Source organism: Ursus arctos, unplaced genomic scaffold (genome assembly GCF_023065955.2).
Source record: "Ursus arctos isolate Adak ecotype North America unplaced genomic scaffold, UrsArc2.0 scaffold_1, whole genome shotgun sequence".
NCBI lineage: Eukaryota > Metazoa > Chordata > Mammalia > Carnivora > Ursidae > Ursus > Ursus arctos.
In genome coordinates, this window is record NW_026622763.1 from 40499713 (window position 1) to 40516024 (window position 16312).

The following is a 16312-nucleotide window of genomic DNA, read 5'->3' on the forward strand; positions in this document are numbered from 1 at the left end:
TAATCCAAGATCTGATATCTTCTCTGGATGAAGCTATAGTAGGGATTTTTAAAAATACTTGGGCATTTATTTTTTAAAAACTTGCGCATTTAAAATTTTAAATAGATGAATGTTGTGAAATCTAAGTTCATTAAGAACAGATTGTGCTTTTAGATAACTTTTAAAAAGTGATAAATGAGAGGACTAGAATATTGCATATTGTTAATACTGCATTAACTTTTAATATCCACTTATTTTATGGTAGTTTCTACCAGTTAGTACTTATTCATCCTTATCAGCCTCGCCTCTCGGATACACTACTTGGCTATAGTGCACATTAATATGCCCTTGTTCTTTGCCTTCATATATGGTATATCTTCCCAATTAGATTGCAAGCTCTATCTGGATAGAGACAGGTTAATTGATTCCTTTGTATCTCATAGTACTTAGGACAAGGCACAATATAAGTGCATATTAAACACTTGATGATTAAAATCATAAAGGTTTTTCCATTTTAATTAGCTGTAAGATAAAGAGAAGGAATCTACATCTGTTATTTATTTTATAACTTTCATAGCACTTAAAATAATATAGCACATTCATCAGTGAATTAATAAAAACTTTATGAGAAAATAACCCCAGGTGAAAATTTATTCCTATTTTTTCTCTGTACCATACAACAACCACAAATAATAGTATAAAGTACAATTAATGTTTATATATCACTTTGTAGCTCTCTTAAATCTATTATTTGACATGATAACAACAAAAGAATTTATACAGAGCCTATTAAAATTCTTTTGTAGAAAGAAAGTTCAGGGTTCAGAGAGGTTAAGTGGTAGGGCCTGAATAGAAACTGAGGTCCAATAACTACAAATTCAATAAATGTTATTTAATCTGAGAGGCCTAAAATTAAAATGAAAAGTTTCCTATAAGCTATTCTTATAAAGACATTTAATTCTTTCTTGAAGTATTTTTAATGTGCCTGTGATATATAAAGTATTATGTTTAACACTAAGAAGAATCAAAAAGTACATGACAATTATAAAACTTAAATAATATGAACAGTATATCTATCAATTGCCAAGATAATGGTATAATTACTTGGTTTTCTAGGAGTTCACAGATAGTAAAAATTAGTTCCACTTACATAAGCTGCGGAAGAATTTATAAAAGGGCTAGAACTTGAGCTGGATGAAGAAAGGTGAAATTTAGATGGCAAAGAAAAGGCAAATTAGCATTATATTGAACAGAATTTGACAAAACAAAGTATGCAAAGAAGGAGGAATGCGCATGTTAAGCAATGGTGAGTAGACTTGTCTATGCTAATTCATATTGGAGAACAGTATAAAGATATTTTGAAGTCAGATTTATAGAAGGCCTTGAACGCTTGAATGCTAGGTTGTATACAGACTTATTACACCATCTTATCAGCAATAGGGAGTCATTCAAAGTTTTGGAGTAGAGACATGACATGACGACAGAATGTAATAGAAGGAAGAGACTGTATATAGAGAAGTTGGGGACAGGTGTAATAATCCACATACGTTATTAATAAAGAACTGATTTCAGCAGATTAACTTCAGACATTCTGAAGGAAAGCTGATGCCCTAGATAACTTCAAGTTTACATGCCCAGGTGAGTGAGATTGATGTAGCCCTTAAATCAGATTGAAGAATATGTACTTGGTCTGCAGTAGGGCTTGTTGGTTTGTTTTTTTTTTCCTCTTAAGCTTCTCAGATGGTTCTTATAGATAGGGCAAAGCGACCTGCCTGGGTACTTCTTTACCGCTCCTAAGCTTTACCAAGGCTCTGCATCTAACAAGCGACTCACAATTTTACAACTTTTTGTAATTTTAAGATTTAAAATTAGATCTCTAAAGACATATCCACTTTTATGTTTACTGCAGCATTATTTTTTAAGTTTTTTTTTTTAATTCCAGTTAGTTAACATACAGTGTTTTGGGCGTACAATTTAGTGATTCAATACTTATATACAACACTCGGTGCTCATCACAAGTGCCCTCCTTAATACTCATCACCGATTTCACCCTTCCCCACACCCACCTCCCCTCTGGGAACCTTCAGTGTGTTCTCTACAGTCAAGAGTCTGTTTCTTGGTTTGCCTCTCTCTTTTTTTCTCCTATGTTCATCTGTTTTATTTCTTAAATTCGACATGAGTGAAATCCTATGGTATCTGTCTTTCTCTGACTGGCTTATTTCACTTAGCGTAATACTCTCTAGCTCCATCCATGTCACTGCAAATGGCAAGATTTCATTCTTTTTTATGGCTGAGTTATACTCCACTGTGTGTGTGTGTGTGTGTGTGTGTGTGTGTGTACCACTTCTTCTTTATCCATTCATCAGTATATGGACATTTTGGCTCTTCCCATAATTTGGCTATTGTAAATAATCCTGCTATAAACACTGGGGTGCATGTATCCCTTTGAATCTCTATTTTTGTATTCTCTGGGTAAATACCTAGTAGTGCAATTGCTAGACTGTAGGGTAGTTCTACTTTTAACTTTCTGAGGAAGCTCCATACTGTTTTCTCCTGGCTGCACCAGTTTGCATTCCCACCAACAGTGTAAGAGGGCTCCCCCTTCTCCACATCCTCACCAACACTTGTTTCTTGTGTTGTTAATTTTACCCATTCTGACAGCTGTGAGGTGATATCTCATTGTGGTTCTGATTTGTATTTCTCTGATGATGAGTGATTTGTGCATTTTTCATGTGTCTGTTCGCCATCTGTATGTCTTTTTTGGGAAAATGTCTATTCACGTCTTCTGCCCATTTTTTTAATTGGACTGTGCTTTTTGAGTATTTGAGTCTTATAACTTCTTCATATATCTTTGATACTAATCCTTTATCAGGTATGTCATTTCTAAATATCTTTTCCAGTTCCATAGGTTGCCCTTTAGTTTTATTGTTTCCTTCACTGTGCAGAAGCTTTTTATTTTGATAAAGTCCTGATAGTTTATTTTTGCTTTTGTTTCCCTTGCCTCAGGAGACATATGTAGTAAGAAGCTGCTATGGCTGGTGTCAGAGAGGTTACTGCCTGTATTCTCCTTTAGGATTTTAATGGTTTCCTGTCTTACATTTAGGTCCTTAATCCATTTTGACTTTCTTTTCATGTATGGTGTAAGAAAGTGACCCAGTTTCATTCTTTGGCATGCAGTGTTAATTTTCAATAGCCAAGATACTGAAGCAACCCAAGGGTCCATCAATAGGTGAATGAGTAAGAAGATGTGGCATACACAGACACACACACACACACACACACAGGAGTATTACTCAGCTATAAAAAAGAATAAAATCTTGCCATTTGGAACAACATGTATAGGCCTAGAAGGTATAGTGCTAGGTCAAATAAGTCAGTCAGAAAAAGACAAATACCATAGGATTTGACTCATATGTGGAATTTAAGAATCAGAACAAATGAATAAAAAATAAGATAAAAAAAACCCAGACTTTTTAAATACAGAGAACAAACTGGTGGCTGCCAGAATGGAGGTGGGTTGGGGGATAAATGAAATAAAGGGGATCAAGAGTACACTTATCTTGGGGCACCTGGGTGGCTCAGTCAGTTAAGCACCCGACTTCAGCTCAGGTCATGATCTCAGGGTCCTGGGATTGAACCCCAAGTCAAGCCCTACGTTGAGGCCTGTGCTCAGCACGGAGTGTGCTTCTCCCTCTGCCCCTCCCCCTGCTCCTGTTCTCTTTCTCTCTCTCTCTCAAAGAAATAAAATCTTAAAAAAAAAAAAAAAAAGAGTACACTTATCCTGATGAGCACTGAGTAATGTATAGAACTGTTGAATCATTATATTGTATACCTGAAACTGATATAATACTATGTTAATCAAATTTAAATAAAAAAATAGATTCCTATACTAAAACTTGCATTTAATTTCATTCTGAACAAGCTCCTCCTCTTGGCTTCTCTGATTCAGTTTTTAAAAAATCACAATTTTTCTACTGAGGATTAATTCATCAAATTTATCTCAATTCCAGTTATATAATATACAATAATTTCTCATAGGAATTCTACCTTTATGATATCATGGTCTTCCCATGTTCCTTGTTTGCACCTGAGCTTAGGGCCTCCCTACTTTTTATCTAGGTTACTAGAATGATCCCACAACTGATTTTTCACCCCTTTTTTGCCAATCCAATGTGTATTTAACTTTCAGATTATTTTAGTGTAGTTCCCCTGCCTATATTAGTCTCTGCCTTCAAAGCTCATAATCTAGTGATAGAAATGGCCAAAAATTGTGATAAAATATTAAAGTAGGCTATAAACATTTCCCTGTTTTGAGCCTTTTAGGCACTTCGTGTTTATACCTTTGATTGGCTTTGACTTTACTCTGATTTGCAAAGTTCTAACTTTTCCTAGAGTTGCCTTTGGTACCATCCCTGGGTTGGAAAGCAAGTATATTGGGATATAGGTCTATCTGGAAAGGCTGGGAGTTCCCCAGATACATCAACCAGAAAAATTCTGTTTTTTGTTAGATATTGGGGTTCTGCCTAAGGTTTTTAAAATTTTAATTTATTTAAACTAAAACAAAACTAAAAAAACAGTTAACCCATTTAACACATTTCTTCTACCACCACCCCACACACACCTCTGGCAACCATCAATCTGTTCTTTGTATCTAAGAGCTTGGTTTTCTTTTCTTTTTCTTTTATTATTTTTTGAGATTACACATATAAGAGAGATCATGTGGTATTTGTCTTTCTCTGTCTGACTTCACTTAGCATAATGTCCTTGAGGTCCATCCATGTTGTGGCAAAGAGCAAGATTTCATTCTTTTTTATGGCTAAGTAACATTCCATATGGTGTGTGTGTGTGTGTGTGTGTGTGTGTGTGTGTGTGTGTGTGTGTAGATCACATCGTCTTTATCCATTCATTCACTGATGGACACACAGGTTGTTTCCATATCCTGGAATAATATGTGAATGATATGGAATGATTTGTGAATAATACTGCAGTGAACATGGGGGTACATATGCCTTTTTGGGTTAGTGTTTTCATTTTCTTCAGATAAACACCCAGAAGTAGAATTGCTGGATCATATGATAGTTCTATTTTTAATTTTTTGAGGAACCCTCATATTCTTTTCCATAGGCTTTACCAATTTACATCTCCACCAGCAAGGGTTCCCTTTTCTTCACATTGTCACCAACACTTGTAATTTCTTGTCTTCTTGACTCTCGCCATTCTAACGGGTATGAAGTGAGATCTCATTGTGATTTTGATCTGCGTTTCTTTGATGATTAATGATACTGAGCACCTTTTCCTATGCCTGTTGGCCATCTGTATGTTTTCTTTGGAAAAATGTCCATTCAGATCTGCCCATTTTTTTAATCAGATCGTTTTTCTGCTTTGAGTCACATGAGTTCTTTACATACTTTGGTTATTAGTCCCTTATCAGATATAAGATTTGCAAATATTTTGCCCACTCAGTAGATTGCCTTTTCATTTCAACAATGGTTTCCTTTGCTGTGCAAAAACTTTTTAGACTCATGTAGTCTCATTTATTTATTACTGTTTTTCCATGCTTAAAATATTTTTATTTTAAAATATTTTATGTAAAAAGTTAAAAAAGGAACTAACCACACTAGTCTGTAAAATCAACATGCTGGCCCATCAAGATCCAATTTTTAAAAAGAAATAAAAGGCAGCTGAAGTTTCCATGCACCCTCCCTGACTCCATTAGCAACTCCTGCTCTGGGAAGGCAGAGCATGAGTTTCACGTATCATTCCAGTACATGACTTCATACTCTTACTTCATATAATTTGAAGCTATAGGAAAGATATTATTGCGTAAAACAACACTGTTTACTATATGCCAACAAAGCCTACATGTCAGCCACTACTCTAAGTACTTTACATGCATTATTAACTGCTCCCTGCAAAAGATTTTTATTTTTAAAAAAGGGTGGTTCCATTGCTAAAAACAACTACTTCATAAAAATTTGGGTCTGGACATCTATGTGATTAATCAATCCCCTCTTTCCACTGGACTATTAAACTACTACAAGGCATGGATTGTGTTTTATGTAACTTTGAACCTCCTGCAGTACCTAAAAATGCCTGGCGTAAAGTGGGTATTCAAAAAAAAAATGTGTTGAGAGAAGTTTTTGCCTACATGCATCACCATGGAGCCACAGCTACATCCTCGAACTTAGAAGCACCTGACATAATACTCTCAGTCCCATCAGAATGTTAACATTTGGAAACACCTGAACACGCAATTCTAAAAAGTTCAATTCCAGACGGTTTATTCTAGCACACAAACGCACTGTGTACAGAGTTAGTTACTGCAACACAAGTGGAGGCGGCAAGAGAATAGTCTAAAGGTAAAACATCAAGGATTGTGTGGTAACACAAAATAGAGAAAGAAAAAAGTATAATGGAGAAGGAGGTGATCATAAATTTCAAACATCAACAAGATTTCAAGATGAATGAGGATTATGACAAGGATCTTAGTTTAAGCAAGTTATCTTCATCCTCCAGTACTGTCAGGATGGATGCTTGTTGCAAAGATTGAAGAATAAACCACATGTTAACAAATTTGACAATGGGAAGGGAGAAAAAAGTGGAGAAGCAGCTATAAAGGATAATACAGGTGAAGATCCTTGTCCACTAAATTAGAAAAGAATAGTTTATGTTTGATGTCAGAAAGAGCGGCAGAAAAGAAATCATGAACAGGGAAAGAATATTTATCAGCAAAAGAGGCATTATGAGTTCAAAAGGAATGGAAATCAAGGTCTTACAATGTTTACCCATAAAGCGAATTTGATTCTGGAAGCACAAAATATATTGAAGAAGTAACAGGGTTTTAAAAAATATGGTTTCTTATATTATTTTGTAACAGATTAATAGTTCCTACCTTCACCACTCTCCATGCCTTCTACAAAAATCCCCCCACACTGGGGAAGAATCCAGTACCGGCGTCTGTAACGATCCTGGCCAAACATCATCGAACGCAAAGAGTGAGAAGCGTCAAAGAGCTTCCTTCTGTACTGACTCTGTTGCTGTTAAAAAATGATGAATATAATTAAGCTATGGGTGTCAAATGCTTTAAAAATTAATATATAAGTGACTTTACACTTATTATGCCTTTAATAAGCAGATAAATTTCACTACTGGGAACAGACAGCAAAAGAGCTAAATATTACATGCCTGACTCCAATTTCAGTAACACTTATAAAGTTAGAAATTATCTTGAAAATAACTGGAATATTTTTGTTACCATGGATTAAGGAGATGCTTTATTTTATCAGTTATCTTATAGTAAAGCTCATCTTATGCTTGCTAATAAACAATGTGATCAAGTATTTTACTGGCCAGAACAAACTGGCTCAATTCTATTGATTATATAGTGCATGACAAATAATTCTCACATATGTAATTGACCATATCTGTATTTGCTTATTTTTATACTCATACTGTAAACCTAGGCAACATATACAACTAAGTTTTGGGATAAATTTGAGATGACTCTAACATTGATATAATATATAGGTATCTCATAATATTAATCTCACAATACTTTCAAAAATTTCTCTTTTTTACAAAAGTTCATTTAAAACTTCATTAATGCTACTGAAATTCAATTTTTAATTGAATATTTTAAGTGAGAAGTACACAAATATATAGTTTATAAATCCAATGCAAATAAAATACACAAATATAGTAATGTAAAATAAAATATAAGATGCTGAAACTATTACCATGATATTTGATTGAACTTTAAAAGTAATTAACTCCAAGAAATAAAACCATACATTTACTTATATTTTGTATTTAAATGAAGAGCTAAAGAATATGGCCCTGATTAAGTTTAAGCTTTTAACCTTGGCATTAAACTTTTAAGGTTTAATTGTGAGACTGTTTCTAGAGCTTCTCATTTTAATTACTCATAAAAAAAGCTTGTTTTTATTTAGCAACCAGAAGAACTAATCCCATATAAGGTGGATCTTTTAAACACTGCAAAAAAGATGTTAACTATAATCTGAAAAGTGCTTACTTTACTCAGTTTTTCAATCTGTTTTTCTAGCTCTTCAACACTTGCTGCTTGGTCACCTTCATCCTATACGTGACAAAATACAGTATCATTTATCTGTTTTGAAGATTTCTTTAATCAATCAGCAAATATTTAATGAAAGTCTCCTATACACAAAGTACTAGGATAGGCACTATGGAAACAGGTAAGACTCAGTTGTTGCTCTTTATAAATAAAATAATCTGGTAGGGAGACAAAATATTAACACTAAAAAATAAAACCCATCAAATATAGTAGGCAGCTATAAGGATCTCAAGATAGGTAGAGATTAAGAATCATGGGGTTCGGCGCGCCTGGGTGGCACAGTGGTTAAGTGTCTGTCTTCGGCTCAGGGCGTGATCCCGGCGTTATGGGATCGACCCCCACATCAGGCTCCTCCGCTATGAGCCTGCTTCTTCCTCTCCCACTTCCCCTACTTGTGTTCCCTCTCTCTCTGGCTGTCTCTATCTCTGTCAAATAAATAAATAAAATCTTTAAAAAAAAAAAAAAAGAATCATGGGGTTCAGGGGAGGGTGTGATTTATTCTAGTGGGAATCTATACCAAGAAAGGCTACATGGAAGAAGTTGTGTTTTTGTTGTTGCTATTGTTGCTTTTGTTTCAAGAAGTTGTGTTTTAATCAGCTATTGAAGAATGGTTAGGAATTGATCAATGAGAGAAAAGAAGGCAGGGCATTCCAGAAAGAGTTTGACACATGACCTGAAAGGTTCATCAAGAGATAATGTGGGAGACGAGGCATGGATGAGTTGAGGGCTAAATTGTGGAGAGCTGTAAATGCTTGGCAATGGACAATAATATCCTTTGAGGGAGGTTAAACATCAGAACTATGCTTTACAAAGATTAATCTGATAACAGTTGTAAGATGGCCTGGAGCAGGGAAAAGGACTAGAATTGGCAAATCTTTTTAGTAGATCCCTGCAGTGATTCAAAAGGGAGGGAGAATGTGGGCCTCACTGGTGTCAAAGAGGTAGAAATGAGGAAAGCAAAGGGATGTAAGAGATATTACATAATTAGAACTGCTAAGTCCTGACAAGTCTGGGATCTGAGGCAGGGAAGGGTGAGGGAGAGGAAGGAAAGAGTAAATTATGATATTAAGGCTTTAAATCTGGGAACTGCAAAAATACCGGTACCATTAATCAAAAGAGTCATTTTTAGAGCAAAGAAGGTTAAGTTATATTTTGAACACATTGAGCTTTTAGACGAAAAAATTATCTCTACTATGTATAGTACTAATTTCATAAATGGAAAGTACATATATGGCTATATGAATTTTTTCATTCTAGAAAATAAATATAGGAAAACTAGCCCTAAATTATGTTTGAGAGGGAAAGCATGAGGTAATAGAAGGTGTATGTGCTTCCTTGAATCTCAGGGGCACTACTTTCACATAGGCAAATTACTTAACTCTTCTAAGACTGTTTTGTTATATGTAAATTGATCATAACATCATCTGTAACATGAGATTTTTGTGAGAACTAAATAAGAACAGATCTGAAAGCAACTAGCATAGTTCCTGGCATTGAATATATATATATGATTACTTTCCTTTTTTCTGAAAATTGTACTTTAATGAGAAGATGCAGGTACATCTTAGGATAAAAAACCAGAAACTTATTTTTGATGTTCACTTTCTTTAAGTATTGTTCCAAAGCCACATTGCCACCAACTACTCATGTACAGGTATTTCTACAACGGTATGGTTATCGCCCCAATAAAAGGAAGTGAAAGGAAAATCTCAACAGTTTTACCATTATCTATCATTTATCCACTCCTTATCCAAACTTAGTGAACCAAGTTACAAAAGCATTCAGGCACACTTTTTGTATGCCTAATAGAAATATGATTTCTATGATAGTAATATGATTTCTATTTGGGATTTTAAAAAAACCTAAAATCTTTAAATCTTGACTCTCAAATAGGTATTTACATATCTGTAGGATTCTAAACTGATCTTTTGACCAAAGGATAAATGTTTGATAATTTGCTTATGTAAAAATACAATTCAATCAACAAATATTTGAAATAAGACATTGAAGTAGCTATGTATCAGCCAAATTAACTAGTTGCCCTTTCTAAGACTCTTCCCATGATGGAAAAGAAATAAAATATCAACTAAAGTTTTATTTAAAGGAGCTCTGGCTAACAGTCCTTATAATTTTAAGAGAGTGAAGGAACTTGAAAGACCAGAAAGGCAACAACAAAATTAAGAACACAGAATCCCTGCCCTGGTTCTCCATGGTTTATCATCCAACAGAGAGGGCCATTATATGTCCCTGTATGCTGGAGTTTAACTGTCCACATAACCTTACGTGCCTAATTGTGAAGTTAAGGCTCACAAAAGTTTCAACATAAATCTAAGTATTAGAGAGACTCCATGTGTTAAAGGAATGAAAAGTGAGAAGAGGGGATCGTGTTTGAGACAAAGAGCTATCTATGACTTAGTCAAGGGCAGTATTTTCTTTTTTTTTTAATTGTATTTTTTATAATAATTTTTTATTATATTATGTTAGTCACCATACAGTACATCCCTAGTTTTTGATGTAAAGTTCCATAATTCATTACTTGCATATAACACCCAGTGCACCATACAATATGTGCCCTCCTTAATACCCATCACTGACTGGCCTATCCCATTCCCCCACCCCCCTCCCCTCTGAAGCCCTCTGTTTGTTTACCAGAGTAGATAGTCTCTCATGGTTCATTTCCCCTTATGTTTACCCCCCCTTTCTTCTTCCCTTTCTTCTCCTACTGATCTTCCTACTTCTTATCTTCCATAAATGAGTGAAACCGTATGATAATTGTCTTTCTCTGCTTGACTTATTTTGCTTAGCATTATCTCCTCCAGTCCCGTCCATGTTGCTGCAAATGTTGAGAAATCGTTCTTTTTGATGGCTGAGTAATATTCCATTGTATATGTGGACCACATCTTCTTAATCCAGTCATCTGTTGAAGGGCATCTCGGCTCCTTCCACAATTTAGCTATTGTGGACAATGCTGCTATGACCATTGGGGTGCGTATGGCCCTTCTCTTCACTACGTCTGTATCTTTGGGGTAAATACCTAGTAGTGCAATTGCTGGATCATAGGGTAGCTCAATTTTTAACTTTTTAAGGGACCTCCACACTGTTTTCCAAAGTGGCTGTACCAACTTGGATTCCCACCAACAACGTAAGAGGGATCCCCTTTCTCCATATCCTCTCCAACTGATTTGTTGTTTCCTGCCTTGTCAATTTTTGCCATTCTAACTGGTGTAAGGTGGTATCTCAATGTGGTTTTGATTTGAATTTCCCTGATGGCTAATGATTTTGAACATTTTTTCATGTGTCTGTTAGCCATTTGTATGTCTTCATTGGAAAAGTGTCTGTTCATATCTTCTGCCCATTTTTTGATTTGATTATTTGTTTCCCGTGTATTGAGTTTGAGAAGTTCTTTGTAGATCTTGGATACCAGTCTTTTATCTGTAGTGTCATTTGCAAATATCTTCTCCCATTCCGTGGGCTGCCTCTTAGTTTTTTTGACTCTTTCCTTGGCTGTGCAGAAGCTTTTTCTAACTGAAAGAGATCATGTGGGTCTCTGCAATTAATCCTTTAAGAAGTAAAACTACTGACATGACCTATACTTTAATCAAGAGGCAAAATCTATTTTTGGAGGAATAATGTGCCTATCTTATCATTCAGATTCATTAAATAGTTAAAATTATATTTAATAGGAAATTGAGAAGTGGCTGCCAATTCTTCATTATGAAGAGTAGCTCTCAAATCACTTAAAGGAAATGCTAATTTGCCTTCTTAGGTCCTAAAATATTTATTATTTTTAAAAGCTTTTAAACTGTTCACTCAATGTTAGTAACAAGCTATACATTTGCCAGGATTTTGATCAATGAAACCCTACAATCTAAGTTAACTCTATAGTTCAACATTCACAAAAAAATAAAGTACCACTTTAAATAATACATCTGGCCTAAGAAACATTAATCATGATTTTTAAATAATTAATAATGATTTTTAATCTCCCTTAAAAAAATGTATGGTTTGTTAATTCTCCGTGTGAAAAAAGCAGCAAAACAAATAATTTCTGTAAATAAACTCTAATTTAGTGGGATAACTACCCAGTAGAATACACTGAAATCCCAATACAGAGTTTTAAAATTTATGAGGGTTAACACTTCAAAACAATTTATAACATTAAGTGCTAAAGAGTGATTCTAATTCTATGAAAAGGTGATTAATATTGGTCAGAAAGGTTTAATCCCTTCTACAGAGACAGCTCCACTCGCCAAATGAAGCAGACTGGTTATAAATGGTATCTTTTGTTTGAGTAATTACAATTCTGATATCAAAATTATATACCCTTCACATTATTTATCACAGCATGAAAATATATGATCAAGTGGTTTCAAAAGTACAACATTGTGAAATAATTAATTTCTGCAAGGAATGTCAATATAGTCTCCTTTTCAGATTGGTACTCAAAAGAAGTAAAGCTCATTCTAGTGATTTTTATCATTTTGGTTTAAAATATAACATGGGGAAAAATTTATGAAAACATTTTGCATCTATGCTCTTTTTATTCAAGAGAATTGTATGGCACATGATCTTGTACATTCCTCCACATTATCAAAAGATTCAGTCAAAATTTTGATTCAGTAATTCATCATTGGTCTTGATTAGGTAATATTTTCATACATTCTATCAATAAATTCATCCCTCTAAGTCTTCTTTCCTTATTTTTCCAGCAGTACTTAGTTGGTGTAGGAAAGGAAAAGAATTCTTTCTCGAGGGATGCCTAGGTGGCTCAGTTGGTTGGGCATCTGCCTTCGGCTCAGGTCACGATCCTGGGGTCCTGGGATGGAGTCCTGTATCACGTTCCTTGCTCAGCAGGGAGCCTGCTTCTCCCCCTGCCTGCTACTCCCCATGCTTGTGCACACTCTTTCCCTCTCTGACAGTGAATAAATAAAATCTTTAAAAAAAAAAAAAAAAAGAATTCTTTCTCAACTTCCTTAGCTAAATACTCCTGGAATCGAGGGCAGGAGGAATGATTGACAGTATATTGTCTTTTGAGCGTCATTCTGCAGGCTTATCAGTATCTCCAGCATTCTTTTCTGATAAGTGAACTTTAACCTTTATGCTCCTTTTATACATGTCTATTTCTGTGACTTACGGTAGCTTCCCTAAACACACACATACACACATACACTAACATACACACACCTCTATGACCTTGCCTTCTTCCCTGTAGCCTACTCTTCAAAGCTAGCCCCTTCACCTTGATTGAAAACCCTCCAAAATGTTTAGGGACCTTATACCATTAATTATTCTCTTCATCTCTTTAATCTTCAACCCCCCTCTCTTATTTTATTGACTCAGTTCAACCAAAGATCATCTCGTTGTCTTACACATCTGAAAAATCCTTGGTCTTTGTCTACCTCTAGGAACTAACTGTCCTTTCTTCTGAGGCACAACGCTTAAAGCAGTCATTTTCACTTTCTCACTTTCTATTTTTCTCCTTCAAAGCCTGGCTTCCACTCCTACCCCTCTATCAAAACTGTGCTGGCACTAGTTACCAGGGAGTCCATGTTGCCAAATTCAGCAAACACTTTCAGTCCTCAGCACATGAGTTTCCTGCTGCCTTAATACTGTTTATCACTGTCTCCTTTTTGAAATGTTTGACACGAATAGAAGAGAGTTAACATTGTGGGCCTGACTGCTATCCTTTGAAAGGCTTGCTCATAAGATTGGCCCTTGGTGTCTGGGAACTTGGATTTTGAAGGGTTTACTTCACTTTGATAAGACTGGCTTGCTAAACTGTGCTAACAATGTGGTTCATACTTTTCTTCTGGGAGTCTGGAATTTTGGCCCATGCTATGCAGGGGGTTCCAGCCCCCCAGTAAAAACTCTGGGCACCAAGTCTCAAATGGGCTTCCCTAGTATACAACATTTCATATATGTCACAACTTATTGCTGGAAGAAATAAGCCTATTCTGTGTCATTCCCTAGGAAAAGACTCTTAGAAGGTTGAGCCTGGTTTCCTCTGGATTTTGTCCCTTATGTCTTTTCTGGTTGTGCTTTGTTTCCTTTTGCTCTAAAATTCAGAGACATAGCATGACTAGATTCTGAGTTCTGTGAGTTCTCCTCCTTAATCACTGAGTCTGGAGGTGATCTTGGGGATCCCTGACCCACTACAGAAATCTCCTACCTCTCTATTTCTTCCTCCGCAAAAAGCCTTGTGAGATTTTAAATACTGATGTTCCCTGGGGTTCTAACCTCAGTCCACTACTCTACTCACTAAATCAATCCCCCTGTGAAAATTTATCCACTTCATGATTTTAGATTAATATCTATGTGCTAATAAGCTCCAGATCTATATTTTCAAGACTGACCTTTTCTTCAGGCTTCAGAATCTCAAATCCAACTGACTGCTGAACTTCTGCATAGGCACTTCAAACTCAACAAGTCTAAAATAGGCTACCATCATTTTCTATCTTCCACTATCTGTTTCCTCCTCTCATCCTCCCCTACCATCTATTTAATCTGCTTCTCCTGATTTCACTAGCTCAGTAATGGCAACAACAGCATGCAGTCTCCCAAGGAGATAGTTGGGAATCAATCCTAACCCTCCATCAACCTACACAGCCCATCTTCAAATACTACTCATTCTTCCCACTAAATATTTACTGAATCCTTTCCTCCTTCATCCCAACTACCATTGGTCTAGTTTCAGATCCCTCACAACTCATCTAAACTATTGCACTATCTCGTGACTGATCTTCCCACCTCTGATCTTGCCCTACCCAAATCTGTTTCTATCTTCTGCAGAATTGCCATAGTGAGTCACTCGAAACTCAAGTCTGACCATGTCTTTACCTTACAGATAACCCTTCAATGGCTTCCTATCACCAAAAAAGTATAAGATCCTAGTACACAGCTGTTGGATATGAGGTTCTCTAGTAACACTGAAGCACCTGTAATACCCTTAAAGCACATTGTGGTTTCAGGCATCTGGGTCCTCGCTCATGCTGTTCTTTTTGCCTAGAACACTTTTCTGTAGCTTCGTCCCAGGTCAACGTGCAGCCCACCTTGTAGCTCAGCTAAGGAGTCCAGAAAGCCTTTGTGAGAATTTATTCCTCAAAAAGGTTAAATGCCTTTCCTTTGTACCTGACTTGCACATTGTAAATACTGCTATCAAATCAGTGGACACTCAATACATTACATTTTCTTATTTCAGATATTCCTCAGTGAGAGTGTAAATTATTCGTCTTTGATCAAAAGCGCCCAAAGCTAGGCACATGATAAACTGGTATTTAAGAAATATACCAATCTCACTAAACCTAACAACACTTTTAGGGCATGAAGGATTGTACAAATGTAAGGTACTATGTTACTCAAATGAGAGAGAATACCTGAAGGTAAAGAATCTGCACAGTTCTCTGGAGAATGCTCAAGTCATTATATAAAAAGAAAAATTTAACTTCTTTCATTCAGTATAAGTGCCTTCTATGTGTAGGCACTGTATTCAGTATCCACCTAGTTACCACAAAAAACTTTATAAGGCCAATATTCTAACATTCAGTTTTCAGATGAAGAAACTGAGGCAAATAATTGTCAAAATGGAATTCAAATGCAAATTCATTTGACTCCAAATTCTGTGTTATTTTTCAATATGTTAGGCAGTCTTAGCTAAGTTTAAAAATCAACCTAAATTTGATTACCTCATCTTCACAGATATCAGTCTTCTTTCCTTTTTTGTCTTCTTTATCTTCTTCATCCTCATCATCTTCGTCAGCTTGGTCATCACTATCATCGTCGTCATCATCATCAAAATCACTGTCTCCCCCCTTCCTTCTTCGCTTGCGTCCTGGTGTGGGTGTGCCCAACGGATGCTGTTCTTCTCCAAGATCAATGCCACCTGAAGTGTCTCTTTTGCCTGTTTTCTTAGCATGAATGATTCTGAGCCTTTAAATATGAAAAAAATGATGGTATGGTTAAGTCTTCTTTCTGTACTTTTTAGAGAGCATAACATTTTTTAAAAAGATTTTATTTATTTGAGAGAGAGAGAGAGAGAGAGCACAAGTAGGGGGAGGGGCAGAGGGAGAAGCAGGCTCAATCCCAGGATCCGGGGATCATGACCTGAGCCAAAGGCAGACACTTAACTGACTGAGCCACTCTGGTGCCCCTTGTTTTTTAAGAGAGAGAGAGATGGAGAGCGCATGCATGGGGTGGGGTGAGTGAGGGAAAAAGAGTGAATCTCAAGCAGGCTCCATGTCCAGC

General features: G+C 36.0%; 1 protein-coding gene across 32 annotated transcripts in view; it reads right to left on the bottom strand.

Moving 5' to 3' along the window:
- Positions 1-16312, bottom strand: part of BAZ2B (bromodomain adjacent to zinc finger domain 2B) — a 398115-nt gene that overhangs the window by 29862 nt on the left and 351941 nt on the right. For all 32 annotated transcript variants that reach the window (XM_026492708.4, XM_057317991.1, XM_057317996.1 and 29 more), the window contains 3 exons: positions 15754-15997; positions 8012-8074; positions 6872-7016 (listed from right to left, as the gene is read on the bottom strand). In XM_026492708.4, coding sequence (XP_026348493.1) covers positions 6872-7016; positions 8012-8074; positions 15754-15997 — 452 coding nt within the window. The remainder of the gene's footprint in view (positions 1-6871; positions 7017-8011; positions 8075-15753; positions 15998-16312) is intronic.